We start from the raw sequence: 21792 nt of genomic DNA, 5'->3' as shown, positions 1-21792 counted from the left end.
CGTATTACGAGTCCATTATATCCTATGGAACTCGTAATACGGCTGGTGGTATATCCGTCACTTTACCATCACTTTTGGGACGGATTAACACTCCTCCAAAGTTAGAATAACCCCCTATATGAGTTAGTGATAACATTAAAAGAATGAAAACACAACTTGGACCCTTGGAGTAGCTGCCTTATTGCTTCTGGATTTATCAGCTGTATATGACACTGTCCACCACTACACACGGAAAGACTACACAGTATTGAAATACGTGAAAATTGATTGCTTCTTTTGTCACAGACAGACAAAGGCGGTCATTCTGACCGCGGCGGTCGGCGGTCGCCGCCCGCCAAGCGGTTCCCGCCGAAAGACCGCACCGAGGTCAAAAGACCGCGGCGGTCATTCCGGCTTTCTCGCTGGTCCTGCGGTCGACCGCCAGAAGACCGCCGGCCGGCCCAGCGTGACAGCCCCTTCAACAATGAAGCCGGCTCGGAATGGAGCCGGCGGAGTTGAAGGGGTGCGACGGGTGCAGTGGCACCCGTCGCGATTTTCACTGTCTGCTAAGCAGACAGTGAAAATCTTTGTGGGGCCCTGTTAGGGGGCCCCTGCACTGCCCATGCCAGTGGCATGGGCAGTGCAGGGGCCCCCAGGGGCCCCACGGCACCCGTTCCCGCCATCCTGGTTCCGGCGGTGGACACCGCCAGAAACAGGCTGGCGGTAAGGGGGTCAGAATCCCCATGGCGGTGCTGCACGCAGCGCCACCATGGCGGATTTCCTGGGCCAGCGGGGAACCGGCGGGAAACCGCCGGCTCCCCTTTTCCGACCGCAGCTTTACCGCCGCGGTCAGAATCGCCCAGGAAGCACCGCCAGCCTGTTGGCGGTGCTTCCGCCGCACTCCGCCATGGCGGTCATGGACCGCCAAGGTCAGAATGACCCCCAAAGTGTAGTCTACCTGCCACCTGTCAATTGCCTTTTCACACAAAACACTTTGGTATTCCTCATGAGTGTATCATATCACTTTGTTATTCAACAATTACATAACCCCATTGCCAAATTTGCTTAAATTGTACAAACTCACCTGTTACATAAATGCAGATGGTACACATATCATTTAAAAAGTGGATAAGCCTGAAGACCTCTACAATTCAAGTTTCAAGTTCAAGTTTTATTTTTATCTATGCAGAGTCAATGAAGACTCTAACGAGCATTCAAATGATAAAAGAGGTAGAAATTACAAAAAAAATACAATTCTATTATTCAGTTAAAAACAATAATTAGTTCAAGATTAAAAGGAGGCAACTAATTCATTGCTAAAGGAATGGTCCTTTAGTGTTCATGTTAAGTCCCATGGTTCATTTTAATTTCTCAATTCTCTATTAAGTGGTACTTGGATCTGAGCTGTAAGTCTATAAGTGCCAAAGGTTTGGAGATGTTAAATTGCCTCTTGTTTTGTGAAACATTTGGCCTTGCTCCCTTGGATGTAAAAAGTGGTTAATGCTAGTATTAGAGTTCCTTGAGTGCTACATATCCATGTGTTCTAATGTCTCACTATCCTCTTAAAAGGACTTGATGCAGGACTTTGAGTCTATTGGTGCCAAAGATTCTGGGTTATTAAAATGTCTCTAGGTCGGTGGGTGCACCCTTTAGTTTTCAAAATGCTTAGTGCAGGTTTTGGAAGTGCTCAAGTGTTACAGGTCATCTACAGTTCAAGACTTGGGGGGCTGCCTTTGTGCCATAAACAAATGGATGATGAATAACCATCTAAAACTCAATACCACAAATACAGAGATTATGACATGCGGACAATCTACTACCAAATGGCCTAAGGAACTTGAAGCCCCTCCGACATCAAGAGAAGTTAGATACCTAAGGTTAGCCATGGTACACTGGCTACCTATCTCTAGAAGGGCAATGTTCAAGGCACCCTGCATTGTTCACAGACCCTCCCAAGGAAAAGAACCATTTTACCTACAAGTGATATTCAAGTAATACAAACACTGTGCTTCAGAATTCCACCATTTATCATCATGCCATCGTACCATAAGAAATCTGTAAGAGGCACTAGTTTCTCAGTACAAGCTGCCAAGCTCTTGCTCTCACTACCAGGTATCATTAGAAGCACCCAGGAGCATATATACTTCTGAAGACAGTTGAAAACGTGGCTTTTTACAAGATAACTGCACCACCTGCATCTCAACGAAAGAGCCCATAAAACAGCTACACCCTCAAGCCCAATCTTCACTTACAACCCACAAATAAAAAACAACTCAACAAGCAAATTGCTTTTGTAATGACCTATGCTTTACCGTGGCATTTTATAAGTATAAACTTCCATATATAACAATTATGGCCCACAGTGATACTAAAACCATAATATGCAACAGGTCAGCAACAAACATTAGACAAATTTGCTATGAGAGGTGTCTATCACTAGCACTGTAGAGCCAAAAAACACAAACATCACCAAATGAGCAGGTATGAAGTAACTAAAGATATCTGTCACACATTACTGGACAATTTGGAAGACTTTATATAGTCCATTCACTGCATATCCCAAATAATTACACAATCTGACTTTTATGTCTCCCAAAGAAACTCAGATGTGGGATGATAGTAAAAAGTCCCATCCAAACAGATCTCTCCACTTCTTTCTCCCTCCCATCATGCCAGCTGAGGACCACAACTAGTCACAAAATTTCAGATTGAACAACTCTTTGCAGTTACCAGATAGCAGACTATGGCCCTCATTATGAACACGGCGGTAAAAACTGCCGTGTTCATGCTGGCAATCTTCCCAGTGACCGCCAGCTCCCCGGAACCCCGCCGGCCGTATAATGGACACATTGGAACATTGTTTCCGCCCGCAGGCCCAGAGGAATGCCTGGCCTGGACATTGACCGCGGCTACATATAGAACCAACGCCAATGCCTCTGTGCGGCGGGTGCAGCTGCACCCGTCACGCAGATCACTGTCCGTAAATCGGGCAGTGTCCTGCGCGATGGGGCACTGCACAGGGGCCCCTGCACTGCCCATGGCAAGTGTATGGGCAGTGCAGGGGCCCCCAGGGGTGCCCCAGAGCACCCCATCCCCCAGCCTTTCCCTGGCAGGGAAACACCCTAGGGAAAGGCTGGGAGATTTGGGATCATTATCCGAGAGGCAGCTGCGCTGACGGAGGCAGTCTGGCGGTGGGTGAGGGCCACCTGTGGCAGCCCTCCGTGGCTTGATTATGTGGCGCTGTGGGCTGCCATGCCGAAGATACCTTCAGTGGATGTATTATTCCTCTGAAGAACCTGCTTGACGGAGGCAGTCTGGCGGTGGGTGAGGGATGCCTGTGGCTGCCCTCCATGGCTTCATTATGTAGCGGTGTGGGCTGCCATACCGCAGATACCTACAGTGGATGTATTAATCCTCTGAAGAACCAGACCAAAATTGATTTTCCAACTTTGGTAGAGGACAAATGGTCCAGTGACCAAGTTAAAACTATAGAACCACTTAAACATATCCTCTAATCCCAGTTTACTCACTTGAGCAGATTGACTGTGAACAAATGACTGTGTTTGCATCCGTGCCCAGTTTCAAGTCAGCAATAATAATTGATGGTTATTAGGGACTTGTGTCCAAAGCAGCATTGCTTAATTGTTTTCAAAGCTGAAAGGGAAAGTCAGAAAAACTGATAGTGGTCATAACAGGACCCTAGTGATAGGGCTAAATGTGGCACTGTTTTGCCTGACACTAAGGGCCTCATTACAAGTGTGGCGGTCCGAGAACAACCACATTTGAGTTGATGATCATACCACCACGCTGCAGGTGGTCTGACTGCCCAATTACAATGTAAAGACTGCTGTCCCCACCAAGCTCATAGATCCTGAAGTGGTGACGGCGGTCTGGCTTGTAACCAGCCATGGCGGCGCTGAACTCAGTGTGGCTGATTACAACCCCACTTTCCACCAACCTTTTCATGGCGGGGACCCCACCATGAAAAGGCTGGCAGAGAGCTAGTGCTGGGGGCCGTAGGGCCCCCCTGCACAGCACCCTCAGATTGCGCACTGTCTGATTTGCAGACAGTGCACATTCCGAGAGGGCTGGACGGCTCCCCTGTGCAATGGCATTGGACTCGGCTTCATGTGGAGCCGAGTCCAATGCCACCGCACAGTTTCCACTGGAGATTTCCCCTAGACAGCCCAGTGTAAAACTTCTAGTGGGTCTGGTGGGGAGACCACCAGCTCTGCGGCGATCTCCTCATAGCGAATCTGGTGGTCGGGTTTTCCGACCACCAGACCCGCAATCAAGATCCAATCAAGAGTTTTACAAACTGATAGCCAGGGGCGTGGCTACCATTGATACAGCAGGTGAAGTTGCACTAGGATTTAGAGTCCAGAGGGGCCAATTGAACCCTGCTAATTGTTGTATTTTACTACCCCACCAGTAGATAAAGGGGATGTTTTCCTTGCTTGCCGATAGCCTCTAGCTGTGTGGAAGGGAGGACGTTCACATGTTCTTATGAGTGAAGTGTGAAATTGTATATGGTATTTAAAGGCATAAAGCTTGCAGAACAGAACCCGATCAGGCATGCATCTTAAACCATCTTTAGTAATACGAGTGGTAAACAGAAGTGAGAGAGAAATCCAGTGCAATGCGGCATAATAACAAAAAATCATTAATTGCACTTATGTGGAATGTTGTAGGAAATGTTTATGTTGTGACTTTAGTTTTTCTTGTAAATAAAAAGATTTGAAAAAATAATAAATGTCTGAGGATGGTCATCTTGTGAGAGGATTGATACTGTGTGCACCGACTTCTAGCAATGTGAAAGAAGATTGGGAGCTTTAACTCAGTTTGTAAACTTACTCAATAACATTGAGAAGTCCTGAATTTATTCCCTTAGAACATCTCATTTGGTTATGAAGAATCTGTAAAGTTTTCTATGTAATTTTCCAGGTTATGGTTTAGAATCCAGCAGGACTGGCTTAGCTTTTCTCAGTGGCTTCTTCATGACGGTGGAAGAGCACCCCCCTGCCGCCAGCCGAGTGTAGCAATTGTGAAAAATTAAAGAGCAATGAAATTATTTCATTATCATTTTATTTTTCCTGATGCATGCCGCAGCTGCAGCCTGCCTCTGAGCCGCAATAAATGCAGGTGTGTCCTCTGCTGCTTATTAGCACCATGGAGGACTGGATCAGTTGCTGGCCAGACCCTCCAAAGTGCGCATGTCAGTTTGGCCAGCTATCTTGTGAAGGTCAGTCTGACATGCGCACTTTGAAGCTCCCCAGCCCGAGCTGTCTTAGATAGTTGGGTGGAGAGCAAGCACAGGCCTTCAGGGCCTGAAGGAGCGTCGGGCCGACTCGCTTCTTCCAATTCTGGCACTTCTCTCATGCTGGTTAATAGCATGAGAGCAGTGTCTGGAGTGGTTAGGGGAGCTCTATGACTCATGCAAACTGCAGAAGAACACTGAGGAAGATGTACGGTAAGTACTATTGAATTTTATTTTGTGATTTCAAACGTTAGTGTAATGCATGCCAGTGTGATGATGCAGTTTGTGTTTATGATGGTTGTTGTTTTACTTTGGTCTTTTGGAAGGAGAGGTTATTTTATTTTAGCTTTTGGGAAGGGGTGGGTTATTTCGTTCACCAACCACTTTCAAAGATTACCAGGCACCCCAAACATGCCTGTCTTCAGATTTCTTGCTCAGATTCCAGCATGATATTCAATATTGCAAAGGATCAAAACACATATTTTATCTCCTCTGTGCATGCAGTTTGGCAAAATGTGTCATACACAATTCTGAGAGACATGCACCACAACCCTTTTTTTCTTGATTTTCGCATAATTTTTACAAAAAAAAATGTACTTTTTCTGGTAAGCTGAGTTTTGTGGTTTCTCATGTCATGGAGGTCAAAAAAGCCAAAATTCCACGAAAATTCCTGGAAATTCACTGAATTTCAGCCACTGTAAAAAATGTGCAAAGGTGAGGAATGCGTTCCAGGAGTGAAATTATTTTTCTATTTTTTTTAACTGGTGAATTTTTACTCATTTCAGGTTTCAATTAATATTGCACAAAGACCTTGGGGTGGAGACTGCTTATGTTGCTGTATGAGATGATATCATGGTGTGGCTGATAATGGAAAGCAGTCCCTATTCAATATGTTCAGCGTGTCGGTGTGACCATATGAAACAGTAGAGCCTGCCTGTTTAAGGAGCGGATGTCTCGTTCTAAGGTTAGGTCCATTGCATTGTGAGATAAACAGAGAATAGTCTATTATCACTTTTTAGGTCTTGCCTGTGACAGTGCATGTGCTGTATGCACTCTCGCTTCCAAAAGATATTTTATACAACAAGGGGCTTGGAGCTTGCCTATTGCTTATCATTCATTGGCTTCCTTGTCACTCTTATTTTCTGCCTCCTAATTGGGCAGCTTCTTCCAGATTCACTTCCTCTTCCTCGTTCTTTCCTCAGGTGCATGGACCAAGTACAGATTGATTTTCTTTGATTAGTGTCCTTCCGATGATACTCACCCTGAGAGTAAGGTACTTTTTTCTTTATTCTCCCATTACTGCGTGCTCGGCGTTGATTGTCCATGCTGTCCATGCTGCTTTTTTCCTTTCCAAACCTGTTGGGCCTGTTGCTTTTTCCCCCTCCCTCCTGTTGTCCATATTGTGTTTACCTCCTGCTACCCCTGTTGTTCATGTTGCTTATACCCTCTCCCACTCCCCATTGTCCGTGTTGCTTTTACCTCCTCCCACCCCTGTTGTCTGTGTTTCTTTTACCCCCTCACACCCCTCTTGTATGTCTTGTTATTTCTCCTTTTCACCCCATTGTCTGTGTTGTCCTAGTACACCTTCATCTATTGTCTGTATTGCAAATTCCCCCACCCACCCCTGCTGTCTGTGTCACGTTTCCCTCTTTCCCCCATTGTCCCTGTTGCAAATTCCCTCCACCTCGTTATCTGTGGTGCAAATTCCTCCCACCAGCCCCCTATAGTCTATGTTGAAAATTGCCTCTTCCATCCCCATTGTTTGTTTTGCCCCACCGTACCCGCCATGAGGAAAAAAAGTGAGATGATACAGCCAGCCCTGGCCATGTCATACTGCTTTTTTAAGTAACTTTACGTTTAAGCAGGGTGCACAGCCTCGCTGTTGTACAAAATGACTAGAAGATATTGGCAAAGCCAACAGCTTTCACATAGGCAAGATCTATTGGCTTTGCTAGTGCTTGATGATATATATCTCAGTCCCTCTTCGCATTTTCTGGACTGGAGCAAATTAAAAGGTAGAGCCGAACTAGAGCCAAGTCAAGGATTGGCTCTGGCAGCTCGTGCACGAACCCGGGACAATATCTGGCATGTAAATCATGCAACGAACATGTACAAAATGTTGTAAATTGTGTACAAATGTAGTAAAATGTCTTCAAATTTTTTTTTTAAAAAACGTGTTTGTTTAGCATGGGGACGAGTTTTACTTAAGACATCAGAATGCATCTCTGCATTCAGAAGTGCTTATTAAAAGTGAGATATTAAATATAAACTGAGAAACATGCCAGCCCCGTTCTGATGACAGTGAATTAAAGAACTAACAGGCAGCTCAGTTGTCATATGTACCTTATATGTGCGCAGTATTTATTATAATTGGAGCAATAATATAGGCTATGAATCCAAGCACAAGAGAGCTTTTTGTACAGCACATATCTTGAACTTGCGTATTTTAAGGTGCTGCCATATGTGATAATGAATAAAAAAGAGGCTCTGTGAAATAAAGTATTTGCCCTGGATCACACACATTGGTCAATGAAGGAATCCATATTGCGCCCACCTTTTCCAGTTTTGCACTGTGCATTTCAGCCACTAGATAGGTATCACTTTCTGACATCAAAGTTTGATGCTTTGTCCTTAATGCTTGAGGGATAAGAGAAGAGCATGAAGGACAGGCAGATTTCACATTTTGGGGCAGTTTTACAGTTTTTCTGAATCTAGCTCAAATATACTAGAACCCTTGACAACAGACATAGACTACAGTACACCTTTTTTCCAGCACAGGGCGATTTACTGGGATTTAAAGGATGCTGAGCTGAGGCAAGGATTCAAACTTGGTATGCCATGCTCCTCGGTCGGAATCTGCTACCAATAGGCCTCATCGTCTCCTACAAAAGCTTAGGTTGTTTCAGCCTCAGGTTCCAAGACGACTTCAAGTTGAGCCTGAGCAAGGCATCTGTCTCGAGCCTACCTCGAGCTTTCAGTGGCTCGCCCACCCCTTATTCCACAGGAATTAACTTTCACTATTATGCAACTGGCACGCAGATTTGCTGAAGTATCAATGGACCCCAGGAGGATTTCCGAGAGGTTTTGTAGTGTTATGGCCACCATTATAAGTTGCCCAGAATTAAGCAACACTAATACAGTTTTTGTAGTTAAACATCCCACTGCCCATGTGACATGGCAAGTTGGTCCCCTGCAGGGTCTTACGGACTGAGAATAACATAATTGGTGTTGCTGCACTAATTGAGAGCCAGAATTATTTCCATATTTCGAGCCATGTACTTTCACCTGATTTTAGCAGATTTGTATGTGCATAGAATTTCATGCACATTGCAGCACCCAGGAACACCAGTTGCTGTAATGCTACATCAATTATATTTCCATTTTGGTCAATTTTGAGTTAAATTAGGATTACTGGGATACTCATAAAAAGGGCCCTAATTGGACGGCTGAAGAGCTTCCAAACAAGTGGGCTGAAGCTGAATGCTGACAAAATCGAGACATGATGTTCAGATCTCCACATCTGATCTAAAACCCAGCAGTCTATCTGGAACCACCTACACTGTTTGATTTTCCAACTAATTAAGCAAAGTAAGAAACTAAAGCTTAACTTGGAACCTTAATCTTGGTTCACACATTTGGGCTGTGATAAAAGAGTGAAGCTCCAAACTGCAGAAACAGCGTGGACCTCATCAGTTACTGCCTTGGGATGTCATAAAGTGATAATGTGGCCCTCAGTAAATTCCATATTGAATTACAGCAGCGCCCTTCATGGGGACTCCCGGATCTCAAGCGTTGCATCTTCCATGCATTTAAAGAATGCCTCTGTGAAGTATGTTTTGGCCTGAGAAGATGGGATCAGATCTCAGACCTTTAGAGTCTCTGAGGCTTCAGTGAACGCCATGGGGACTTTCAGAACTCTGCTATTCCATTGCCTCCTCGGGTTAGCTCTCTTCCTGGACAATTAACTTATATGGGGCAAGACCCCCTGTGGTCTGTGCTCGGAGGACCAACTCGGTTTGTGCTTCTGTTCCATTCACCAAACGTGACCAACACCTAGGTGACCAACAGGTAGAATTGAGAACAGGATACCATTGCTCCACTCCTGGACTTTTGTGTGGAAAACCACTGTAATAAGGCGACTCAATCCAAAGGTTACAGTGAACACAATCTGTGACGGGAGCTATAGGAACACTTGGCTTCGGAAATGAAAGCCCACTACTGTAAACATGCTCTCCTGACGGCCTGGGATCAGGTAGCAGCTCTACTGCCAATCTCTCCATCCAAATAAAACCCACCATAGTAGATTCTGCCTCCACTATTCAGCTAACCTCTGCCGAATATCCCCTGCATCTTGAAAGGAAGCCGATCCTTCAATGATCAAAGAACTGGCTTTGGAGCACAGTCCAGTGGACAGCAGCACTGACACCAACATCGTCGCCTTCAGGAAAAAGCACTGTCAAAGCAAATAGCTCTGGTTTGCATTTTGAATCCTGACTAAAACATTAAACGAAGATTAGCAAAGCCAATAAGATTTGCCATTTGACCTACTGGTTTTGCCAAATTGTTTGTCGGATGCTGTGCAGCACGGGCAAAAAGAAATTAAGAAAGGTGAGATGGCTCAGAGAAAAGGCTGTCTGCATCATTGTGCTGAAGCGCATACGTGATGACATATGCACGTGCATGCCGATAAAAAGACCGGATACATTTTTTCGTTTTTTTAATTTATCAATTTAAGATGGCAGACAATACTTGGATGCCCACCATCTTGGATCAGTAAAAAAAATACTTACAAAAATGTTGGTGCAATGCATGAGCAGGCCAGGCGAAGCAACGGAGTGGGCAGGAAGTGGGACGAAACGGGGAGAAGGACAGTGGAGACAGACGCAAGGGATGCCAGGAGAGGGAAAGCAACAGAGTGTGGGGGGAAGCAGCACATGAGGAAAAGCACACTAGAGAGTGAGCAACATGCAATGTGGAGAGCAACTCGGAGTGTGGGAGGGTGGACATTTAGTGGAGGGAGGATCACAGAAAGGAGAGAGCTGGAAAACACATGCAATCTCATGGGTAACAAAAAAGATAAAAGCAGTTCTCTAAAAGTTAGCCGTGGAAAGAAACAACTCAATCAGTCAAAAGGATGGTGAAGAGACTCTGTTCCAGGGGAGTGACAAACACAAGAGGGACAAGATAGGACAAGGCAAACCATCAAATAAGAAGCAAGCAAATTAGAAAAACAATAACACCAACCAATGGGAAGCAGTGTGCAGAGGCTACACCCACAGTAGGTTCTTAGTAAACCCACAATAGTTCTTTCACACCAGGACAGCTTGTGTTGTCTGGAAGACGTGACATAAAAATCGTACTAGAGAAAAAAATTCAAACAATTATTTCCTTATGCAAGGTCTTTACAATATAATAACGTGTATTCAGTGTATGTTTGATAGATGCAATAGTGCCTCAAGCATTCCAATGCAAGTAATTCATATGAGGCGAAAGGAAACATCAAACAACAAATAAAATGAGGTGAGAGATTTCTACTCATGTGTACAAGCAAAGCCTGCTCTAGATATATATATATATATATGTTAAAGTATTGGCAAAAAATAGGTTTCTCTGCCAGCTGCACTGTCTAAAAAAAATTGTTATAAATTCTTGTGTGCAATTTCCTGCAGTCACACAGATGTGCCAAGGAATTTCAAACCATGGCACACACACCATATAACTCATGCTTTTTCCATCATATATTCACTGAAATGAACTTCTTTCAAACAGAACTGCTTTGGGCCTTTAGAGCAAACTCGGCGTTCATAGAATAAGGCCTAAAGTTTAAAAAGTCACACGGAGATCTCTCTGATAGCTTCTTTTTGCACCAAGCATTCAGTTGAGTATCTGTGACACCAGAAACTGAACACCTTTTCACCTACACACCATAGTGTGTCCAAGAACAGAACTAAGGTCAAGCTTCAAACCCCAAAAATGAAGGCCATTGACTTCATCACATTTCCTGTTACCAGCCAGGAAGTCAGGATTAAAACAAGAAGTGTGGTGCGAGAGGGACCTGATGAGATGGTCTTCTCTTCACTCCAGAGAGCCACCACTGAGACCACGTGGGCCATGGAAGAGTGGCAAAGAGTCCATTGGGTTGGTGTAAGGTTTGCATGGGAATGTAGTTTATTTTGCAGAGCTGCTATGGCACTGTGGAGTTTCTAGCAAAGTTAAGCATAAGAGCGAGGGGAAGCTAGCAATTATACTGTGAGATTGAGCAAGCCTGTAACATTCACTGGACAAGATCGATAAGCATGCAATATCGGCAGCATGGTGTGAGAAGCTTGTAACACTGGTTGGGGACCACTTGCGACACTTCACAATGTGGAAATGCTTGGATTATCGGGCACAGTAGGGGAATATTTACAATACTGCGAGCAGTACAGGGAAGGAAGCTTGGTTGAGAGGCGCGGTGGTGAGAAGAAGTGAGTGCTGGTGAGCCATTATGCGTGAGGGAAGTGCTGAAGAACACTACTGTGGAGTCACGTAGTATTGGAGAACAGTACTGAGAATCTTACAGAGTTTGAGAGAGTTCACTAGCGCTTGCAAACTTTGACTCAACGCGAAGTAGTTTGCAGTGTTGGAGGGGCAGCCTTAGGGAGATTAGGGAAGTGAGGTAGTGTGGAGAAGCCCACAAGACTGGGGGCTCAGAGGATAAGCTTGAAGCATGGGGAAGTTCGAGAACATCTGCACTATCAGGGGTTAGTGCAGAGAAGCTTGCAGCGTTGAAGGCAATATGGGCGAGCTTGGGGTATCGCAGGTGCAGCCAGGGGACGCTTGCAGTATTGTGGGCTCTGAGGATAGACTAGCAGCAGCTGCCATTGTGGGAAAGTCAACACTATCAAGGGGAGCGCAGAGAAGCTTGCAGCACTGAGTGCAATATGTTGTAGCTTACGCATTGTAGGTGCAACTGGGGAACGTTTGCAGAAGTAGGGAGCGGGGGCAACTTTGCAGTTCTGGTGGCTCTGAGGATAAATTTGCAGCATGTGGCATTGAGGGGAAGTCTGTACTATCAAGGGGAGCGCAGAGAACCTTTCAGCATTGAGTGCAATATGACGTAGCTTGCAATATTGTGGTGCAACTGAGGGACGCTTGCAGAAGTGGGGAGCAGGGGGAATCTTGCAGTTCTGGGGGCTCTGAGGATAAATTTGCAGCATGTGGCATTGTGGGAAAGTCTGTACTATCAAGGGGAGCGCAGAGAAGCTTTCAGCATTGAGTGCAATATGACGTAGCTTGCAGTATTGTGGTGCAGTTGTGGGACGCCTGCTGAACTGGGGAGCAGGAGGACGCTTGAAGTATTGGGGGCTCTGAGGATAAGCTTATGTTAAGGGCCACTATGGGAAACCCTAAACTATCCAGGGTAGAAGTGGTGCTGGAACTATTTTTAGAGGGGGTGCACTAGTCTTCAATGTCACCTGACCTAAGTGCTGTCAATGTACTTTCAATACTGTTGATATTTATTTTGTGTTATCTGTACTTCACTTTACAAAGCAATGACTTCTTCATTTATATATATGCACTAAAAAGGCTCTGGAATACTGTGGCCATCACCTTTCACCTGGACCCAAGCAAGGGTGGCATTAGTTAAAATGAGAAAATACCCTAAATATGCAGTGATAGAAAGGAAGAGCAAACAGAGCTCGAAATGTTCATAATATTAGCAGAACTTCTCAAAGTTGACTGTCTTGTGATAGCTTGTGATTGAACAAAGCAAATGTTGCAGAGATAATAAAAACTATTCTTTATTGTTGATTCTGCTTCGAGGCTACATGGCCTATCTGCCCACCTCCGCACATCTGCTTCCAGCGTCATGCTGAAGTGGGAGTGCAAAGGGGGGCTGCAGCGTCTGGGCAGCGTGAGGCAGCAAGGAGGTGGCTGCGGTAGTGAAGGCCTCGGAGTATAAGCTTGATGTATGTGTCAGTGGTGTGTGCGGAGCCTGAACTATCCAGGGCAGTGAAGAGGAGCGTGCAGCGCTCGGGCAGGGTCAGGTGGCTTGGAGATGTGTGGGGGCAGTCTATGGAACCTTGCAAAATTGGGGAGTGTGGAGAAACCCGCAGCAGCGAAGGCCTCTGAGTATAAGCTTGATGTATGTGTCAGTGGTGTGCAGGGAGCCTGCACTAGCCAGGGAAGTGCAGAGAGGCGTGCACCGCTGGGGCAGGGCCAGGTGGCTTGGAGATGTGTGGGGGCAGCCTCTGGAACCTTGCAGATGTGGGGAGTGCGGGGACACCCGCAGCAGCGAAGGCCTCTGAGTATAAGCTTGATGTATGTGTCAGTGGTGTGCGGGGAGCCTGCACTAGCCAGGGAAGTGCTGAGAGGCGTGCACCGCTGGGGCAGAGTCAGGTGGCTTGGAGATGTGTGGGAGCAGCCTGTGGAACCTCGCAGAAGTGGGGAGTGCGGGGACACTCGCAGCAGCGAAGTCCTCTGAGTATAAGCTTGATGTATGTGTCAGTGGTGTGCGGGGAGCCTGCACTAGCCAGGGAAGTGCCGAGAGGCGTGCAGCGCTGGGGCAGGGTCAGGAGCTTGCAGTGTTGCTGGAGGCGTGTGGAAAAGCTTGCAGTCACGGAGGCGGCATTGGCGGCCTGCACCATTAACTGTAGAGTGGTTTATATCGCATGCCAGTCTGTAAAATGACACCTACATCATAGATAAAGGGAAAAATAACATATCTAGAAATTAGTGTGAGATCAGCGTCGTTGTGCCTTTGCAACTTGTCCACTTCTCTGTTCCCTGGTGATTGGCCCTGCACTGTCGGAGCATGAAGTTGAGTGTGGTTAATTTATTCATTTTATAAAGCGCGCTCTGCAGACCGACCCGCCTTCCACGCAGCAGAATGACGGTAGGGCCGCTGAACAGAACCAAACGTTAACAGGACAGTCTACTTTTTCACCACATGCCTAAAAATATACTGAATGTGATCAGAAAGGAAATTTCATCCTTCGGGCCAAGGACAGCGTTTGTATGACATGTGGGAAGCTTGGGTTTCTGGGACAGTTTGGGAAGGCTATAGTGTGCGTGCAGTCTGGGGAAGCTTGCAATGCTGGGACACTGAAAGGAAGCTTGCTGTGCTGGAGCAGGCTGAGGGAGCTTGCTGTGCCTGTGTGCTCTGGGGAACCCTCAATATCTGGGCAGTCTGGGAAGGTTGCAGTTCGGGAGCAACCTAAGAAATCATGCAGTGATTGGTTGGGTTGCTTAAGACTGGAGCACTGGGACAGTTTAGGGTGCCTTGCAGTGCTGGGACGTTTGGAGAAGTTTGTAGTGTTGGGCAGTTTGGGGACGTTTATAGAGTTGGGCAGTTTGGCGAAAGTTGCAGTGGTGAGGATGTATGGGAAGCTTGTAGTGCTAGGGCAATCTGGGGAGCTTGCAGTGTTTATACAGCCTGTGGAGCTAACAATGTTAGGGCATTCTGGGGAACTTGCAGTGCTAGGGCTTTCTGGGGAGCTTGCAGTGCGAGGGCAGTCTGGGGAGCTTGCAGTGCGAGGGCAGTCTGGGGAGCTGGCAGTGCTATGACAGTCTGGGGAGCTTGAAGTGTTAGGGCAGTCTGGGGAGCTGACAATGCTAGGGCAGTCTATCGAGCTGGCAGTGCCAGGGCAGTCTGGGGAGCTGACAATGCTAGGACAGTCTGGAGAGCTGACAGTGCTAGGACAGTCTGGGGAGCTTGCAGTGCTAGGGCTTTCTGGGGAGCTAGCAGCAGTCTGGAGAGCTTGCAGTGCTAGGGCAGTCTGGGAACTTGCAGTGCTAGGGTAGTCTGGGGAGCTTGCAGTGGCGGGGGTGTTCGAGAAGTCTTAAGTTCTGGAGCCGTCTGAGGACGTCAGGGGATGCTTCCAGTGCTTGGAATGGATGGGAGCTGCCCTGCTGGGTTAGTTTGTTGAATCTTGCAGTACTAAGCAGTCTCTAGAAACTTGTATTGCTGGGACAGTCTAGGGAGCTTCCAGTGCTTAGACATTTGGGGAAGCCTACAGTGGTAGTGCAGTTTGTGCAAGCCTGTAGTACTGGGCCAGATGGTACGCTTCCAGTGCTTGTAGGGGATGTGGCAACTGAAGTGCTGGGAAACTTGTGGAAGCTTGCAGTGCTGGGGCAATTTAAGGAGGTTTTGCGGCACTAGGGCAGTTGGCGGAAGCCTGCCTACCGGAGGAAACGCCAGCGCAAGGCCTGTTGCGCATCCCATTATCCGAATGTCCGTATACTAACCTCCCACGATATCCCAACACGAAGTTTCATCAAATGGAGAGCGGTGTAGAAGACGCACGCGCTTATCTTTGAAGGAAACCTTCAAGCACCGGACCTGAGAACCACGATTACGGGCCAGACAGTGCCCCCTGGCCCTGGCATACATGTCAGATGGGGACAGGCTGCCGGGGCAGAAAGGTCTTGCGGAGACATGCCGCCCCATATGCAGCCCATACAGCAGCGCGGCACACGGCACCCTCGCGCCGATCCTTTCTGCAGATTGTGTGCAGGAAACATATGCTTGTTTTTATCTTTTGAAGCACAACGTCACAAGACAGATTGCGAGAAACGCACGGGTTTTGCACCGAAAAGCTGCAGATGGTGTCAGCGAGACAAAAAATAGATCAATTAGGCGGGGGTACCTAAGCATTCCATGTCTGAACCTCCCAGTGGTGTAACACAAAATGCCCCCTCGCCAAACTTGTGCTTGTAGCCTCAACTACAGAATACCAACATACCAGAGCAACACACACGGGAAGCATAGCATAAGAACACAAAATAGCATAGCACTGTGTATAGTGACACAACATACTCAACATATCGTAACCGCATGTCGTGACATGCTATAACACAGTACAAGGTATGTAACATGACACAACCCAGTGTAACATAAATGTTTGTGAGCTATATTTCATCCTGTTCACCGTAAAAAAAATGAATCTTGTGCACTCAGCGCTTAACTAAAATGACCACACCACCATACAGTGCGCATAGCATAACTTAGTAACATATCATAGTATAGGATAAAGTAAGATAACAACACTGTATAACACAAAACGACACAGGAAAAAAATGACACAACGCAAGAAAGCATAACATAATGAGGTATGAGCTGTTAGCCGCAAAAATAATTAATTCCACTGATGATAGCCAAGCGTTCTATCACTAATACATGGTGACGTTCCCAAAAAAGCCTGACAGCAGAATTATTTAGCACTGTTCTTTTAAAATACCCCCAGAGACGTGTAATAGGAGCCGGCCGCCTGCTCCTCCCCAGCCCAGGCAGTCGAGGGACCCTGCCAACTAATCCGTTGTAACAATAAGCGCACGAGTCTCGAGGTGAAAGCAGCCATATAAGATGAGAGCAGGAAATCATCTAGAGGCTCAAATATAGTTTTCAGAACAAACAGCTGTGGGTTCGAAGCATCATGACGCATGGCAGCCTTCACGTTCCAGGGACTTGGGTCGACAGCAGCGCCTAGAAGCGGTTCTGTTCATTTGCGTGCGCCGGACATAAAGCGCCATTCGTGCAGAGTAGGACAGACAGCAGTCACGAGCCACCAGCCGCCCAAACTCACCTGAACTGTGCACTTTCAAGGCCTTGCATACACTTCACCCCGGACGTCAGGCAGCAGCAAACCCACTGTACGCCGGCATGAGAAGAAGTTAAACCAGCCCAGGCTGTCAGAGAGGGCTGGGGAGCAGAGTCCCTCCTCCTCCTTCCCTCTATCCTAAACCTGCCATTGAAAAGGGGGCGGAAGCGGATGAAGAGGAGAGTGCCAGAGAGAGGTCGAGGAAGGCACTGCCTTCTGTCATATGTTCAGGAATGGGAGGCGAGGGACTTTGCACTTCGATTAAACATAAAAAAGATATGAAAATGCCTGGGCAGGAATAGAGAGTAATTGGAAAGACTGATATAGCGCAACGCACCGCACACAATGACTTCTAGGAGTTTGTAGAATGGGCAGGTTTTTAATCTTCCGGTTAATACGGATTATTAGTCTCTTTCTAATCACTAATTTCTCTAAAAAACTGGACTGACTCAGTGGAACATAGAAGACTTGCCCAAGGTCACACAATATTGGTCTAATGCGCAAGATGGAAAATAAAACCGACCTCATCTGCGGAGCGGGTGCCAATCCTTTATGGTCGTCATTGCAACATTCTCACAAAAATAATCCTAGTTTCCTTTCACCCATAGACGTGCTCCATTTTCAAAGGCGAAGAATCTTGTTTTCTTTGGCCAGGTGTACAGCCTGTCTGAACGACAAAAGATCAAATGCTAATGAAGTCTGCCCCAGTTTGTTTTATCAAACAAAAGCGATGGGTCCAAATATCTGAACTCTTAACAAGGGCAAAGCTACCATTGTAATAGAAAACTCATCGAGGTTTAAAAAATAGTGAAGGCCTGCTCCTGGTGAACGCTCAGAAATACAATTGGTTTGGCCATTAGGAGTCTGTGGTAAAATATTTGTATATTATCATGCATGAGTAACGTAGACTTCAGAGCACCCCATGTGTTTTGAAATGTGCATTTGTAAAGTGCACTGTCACTCACAAGGTTATCCTGGCGCTGAGAGTGTGTGTGCTTAGCACAGCCTATGGAAGGTTGGTTAACTGAAAGTCAGGTCTTTAGCTTCTTGAGGAATTCAAGAGAGGAATGTCATCTTTCTCTGGCTCAGCTCAGGACCAGGGCCCAGACATTTTGTGACCCTGCTGGCCTGGATTAATTGCTGTTCTCTCCAGCTTCAGGAACAGGGCCCTGCATCAGTCAGCAAGCTGTTATCCCATGCCAGAAACAGGGCTTTCCCCAGGCCACTCAACAAGGAGGGGATACTTGGAGGAACGGCTGGGGAGGCCCTGGCAGGAATGTCAGGGGGGGAGCTGAGACCCTAAGAGCAAATGTGGCAACTGACTCCTGGTCTATGTCATTTTGAGCGATAACCAAAAGACTGTGCAGGAAGGTTGAGTCAGGGGTAGAGAGGTGATGTGGCACATCAGGATAAAGCAGAGACGTAGCCCTGCTGGACACTTCCACCCCCCACTTAAAACTTAAAAGGTCTTGCACAGGGAGAGAACTCTCTCTTGGATGTGCTTGTCTGCATCACACTGGGACTGACGACAGGCACCATGGACAACTAGAAGGACTATCTCACTGACAGAAAAAAAGAACAAGGAATACTGGGAATCCTACCCTTTAAACCCCCTACCCCAACAGCACTCTTCCCTCCCACAGGGAGTAATTTAGGCGTGTGCGCGGAGCTCTGCTCAGCTGGCAGAACTAACATAGTTTTTGGAACTCCGCTTGGAGCGCATAGTAAGTCGAAAAACTCTGCTAGCCCCACCAGGGAAGCAGAGCTCACCCAGTGCGCTGTGCAGGCCAGTATGGGCTGCACAGCGCAAGCGCAGACAGTCTGCGCTTGCACTGTGCAGCCCATAACTGGGCTGCAGCGTGCACCGGAGCACAGAGGGAGGCAGCCACTGCAGGGAGAGACTCGTCACTGTTGGACGACGAGGAGGACCCCCAGGAAGACCCAAGTAAGTCCTTGTCTCTTTTATCGTTGTTTGTGCACACTGGTGCACAAACAAGGACTGAAATGTCAGCTTTTACTGCCTATGGCCCTGGCCAGAATTCAGGCCAGGTCTGTAGATAGTGAAAGCTGCTGTTTCAGGCCTCTTGTGCACTGGCCTGTCCTGTGTGCACTGCACTCTGGGCAGGCCGGTGCACAACATGCCGGGCAGCTTTTGCTGCCTACGGCCCTGGCCTGAAATCAGTCCGGGGCTGTAGGCAGCAAAATAAAGCTGCACTTTCAGGTATCTTGTGCACTGGCCTGCCCCTTGTGCACTGCTAATGGGACAGGCCGGTGCACAAGAAGCCTGAAACTGCATCTTTCACTGCCTATGGCCCTCTCCTGAATGTGCCTGATCTCAGAAACACTAAGCAGGGTCGGGCTCTCTGACCAGGCCTGACCCTGCTCAGCACTTCCGAGATTGGGTGCATTCAAGACTCCGCGGGTCATAGAACTCTGCCTTTACGGGAATCCACAGAGTTTTGTTTAAACTCCGCAGAAATCCATAGAGTCAGACTCCGTGAACTATCCCCAGGCCTAGAGTACATAAAGCGTACTTACCCAGCATTCTGCCTGTTCTTTTTTCTGTCTGCCAACAGGATGTACTGAACATGAAAGGAGGGTTGCTCCTGAAGGGTTGGGGCTCCTCCGGGGTTTCGCTTGTCGTCGCCAGGTGGGCGGGGGTGTCAGCTGGCTGGATTCCCACCTCCCTATCTGTGTGGCTTGTGGGGAGTCGTGTGGTGCTGCTGAGTGCCTGGTCACCTTGCAGTTGCTGGTGGTGTCCGGAAAGATGCTCCCCTGCAGGGTGTATGCACCTTCCTCTCATTTGGTGAGTACTGCTGTGTCTTCTGGTCCCCTTGCCCGCAAGGGTTAGGGGGGCTCTGTCAGGAATAAGGATGTGCGCGCTCAAGGTCCCGCCTGAAACTCCACTGCGCGTATTTGCGGCGCTTCATGCGCAGCACTTTTCATCCCCTCTTGTTCTAGAAGTGGTCATCAGCGTCGCCTGCCCTGTGGTAAAGCTCATGTAGCTGCAGGGTCAGGACATTGGTGGACAAGATGCACTTATCAGTGCTATTCTATGAATGGACTACAATTCCCAGGTTCCTAGAGGCAGCGGCCATATTGGGATGTGGCAGGCCTATAAAGCCCAGCCACACCCAAGTACATTTCTCAATATTTTAAAGACTTTGATGCAGTCAGACCTCGTGGGGTTCCTCTGAAGAAGAGCAGATTTCCTGCATGGCAGATTGACAGCAAATCAGAGTATCCTTGTTTCCATGGTGAATTCAGATATGAGTAGGTCGTACTCGTAGCGGTAAGGTCTTGATGAGCCTAATCTTGAAGGGAGTTGTTACTTCCAAAAATAAAGCACCCATTAGCACAACGAGCAAAGCGTTTTCAGTCCAAAGAGTAAAGCGCTCCTGGCACGATGATAAAAGTGCTTCGGGCCAAACGAGTAAAATGGCCTTGGCGCGACGATCAAAGTGGTTCCGACCACATGAGTAAAGCGCCCCTTAGAACAACGAGCAAAGCGCTTCAGGCCACACGTGTAAAGCGCCTTGGCACGATAATCAAAAGCGTTTCAGGCCACACGAGTAAAGCGACCTTGGCACGACGGTCAAAACGCTTCATGCCACATGAGTAAAGCACCCCCTTAGCACAACGAGCAAATCGCTTCAGGTCACAAGAGTAAAGCGCCCTTGGCACGACAATCAAAGCATTTCAGGCCACATGAGTAAAGCGGTCTTAGCACGAGGATCAAAATGCTTCAGTCCACATGAGTAACGTGCCCCCTTAGCACAACGATCAAATCGCTTCAAGTCACAAGAGTAAAGCGCCCTTGGCATGACAATCAAAGCGTTTCAGGCCACATGAGTAAAGCGGTCTTGGCACGAGGATCAAAGCACTTCAGGCCACATGAGTAAAGTGCCCCTTAGCATAACGAGAGTAGCGCTTTAGACAAAGCAAGTAAAAGCGCTCTCTGGCATAATGAACAAAGTGCTTCATGTATGATGATCAAAGCGCTTCATGAACAACAAACAAGGCACTTCTGCCAAACGAACAAAGCGCTTTAAGTTCAATGAGTAAAACTTTCAGGCCTTAGTAGTAAATGTGAAAACGTTTTAGAGATAAGCAAATTATAGTTTCATTGTTTTTTGGGAAGCATAATATGTCAGATACATATTTAAGTCTTTGAGAATTTCTAGGCTGAGATCCAACGTTTATGTTATGAATGCATAGTTGTTACATGATTCATATTCAGAGTATGACTATAGTCCAAAGCTCTTGCCATCTCTAGGTTCAGAGATTGCAGTTTGTTCTTGTTGCATTATTCAAAGAAGGGGCTACGTCCAATTCACAAAGGGTCTCAATCTGATATCACGGAGACGCCTTTATTCAAGAGTCTATTGGTGAGTTATACTGTTATGAATGAGTATATGCATATTTGTTCTAACCGTTTCTTTTCAGATCTCTCTCTCTGCAGTTCCCTACCCTAATTCCCTTCCTCCCACCTGGCTTCATCATAACTCTGTGCTCTGATAGCTTTCTGAGTTGGTGACGCCGGGAGGTGGGCCTTTTGTTCAGCAGTGTGCAGATCCTGATGAAAGGGCACTGTGACAGGCTCCCAGACTGAGCTTTTTGGATATGGTTCGCATGCTTGCACTGGTACCTGCTCTCCCGGGCCTGCTGGAGTGCAGAGCTGCTAAGGGTGTGCTTGTTGGCTGGGTCCCACCTTCTGAGGCCTTTTCTGGTGCTGGCCCTTCCCTCCTCATGTCTGTATTGGGGCGTCCTATCCCTTCTGGAAGTCAGACAGTGATAGGTTCCTTTGCACACTGATCCCCAGGCCGCCGTGCTTCTGTGGGTCATGCGGGTCTCCAACCTTTATTGTGAGGGAGCCTCATAGCTTGGGACTCACCCACAATAAACTAATGGTGACACTGACTGCTCAGGTTACAAAGATACACCTCAAAACTTGAAGAATCAGAGAATTAAGAT

The 21792-nt window shown here is 47.2% G+C and overlaps 1 protein-coding gene and 1 long non-coding RNA gene across 2 annotated transcripts in view; one reads left to right on the top strand and one right to left on the bottom strand.

Annotated features, from left to right (window-relative positions):
• LOC138287581 (sodium- and chloride-dependent betaine transporter-like) overlaps positions 1–16984 on the bottom strand; it is a 515340-nt gene extending 498356 nt beyond the window's left edge. The window contains exon 1 of the mRNA XM_069228140.1: positions 16804–16984. Within this exon, the coding sequence (XP_069084241.1) occupies positions 16804–16832 (29 nt within the window). The 5' untranslated portion in view covers positions 16833–16984. The remainder of the gene's footprint in view (positions 1–16803) is intronic.
• The window catches only part of LOC138287582 (uncharacterized), a 337458-nt gene that overhangs the window by 290805 nt on the left and 24861 nt on the right, over positions 1–21792 (top strand). Inside the window, exon 2 of the long non-coding RNA XR_011202240.1 lies at positions 6439–6509. This is a non-coding gene — a long non-coding RNA (uncharacterized lncRNA). The remainder of the gene's footprint in view (positions 1–6438; positions 6510–21792) is intronic.

Source organism: Pleurodeles waltl, chromosome 4_1, assembly GCF_031143425.1.
Source record: "Pleurodeles waltl isolate 20211129_DDA chromosome 4_1, aPleWal1.hap1.20221129, whole genome shotgun sequence".
Taxonomy (NCBI): Eukaryota; Metazoa; Chordata; class Amphibia; order Caudata; family Salamandridae; genus Pleurodeles; species Pleurodeles waltl.
The sequence above is the reverse complement of the archived record's forward strand: the minus strand, read 5'-3'. Positions and strand labels throughout refer to the sequence as shown.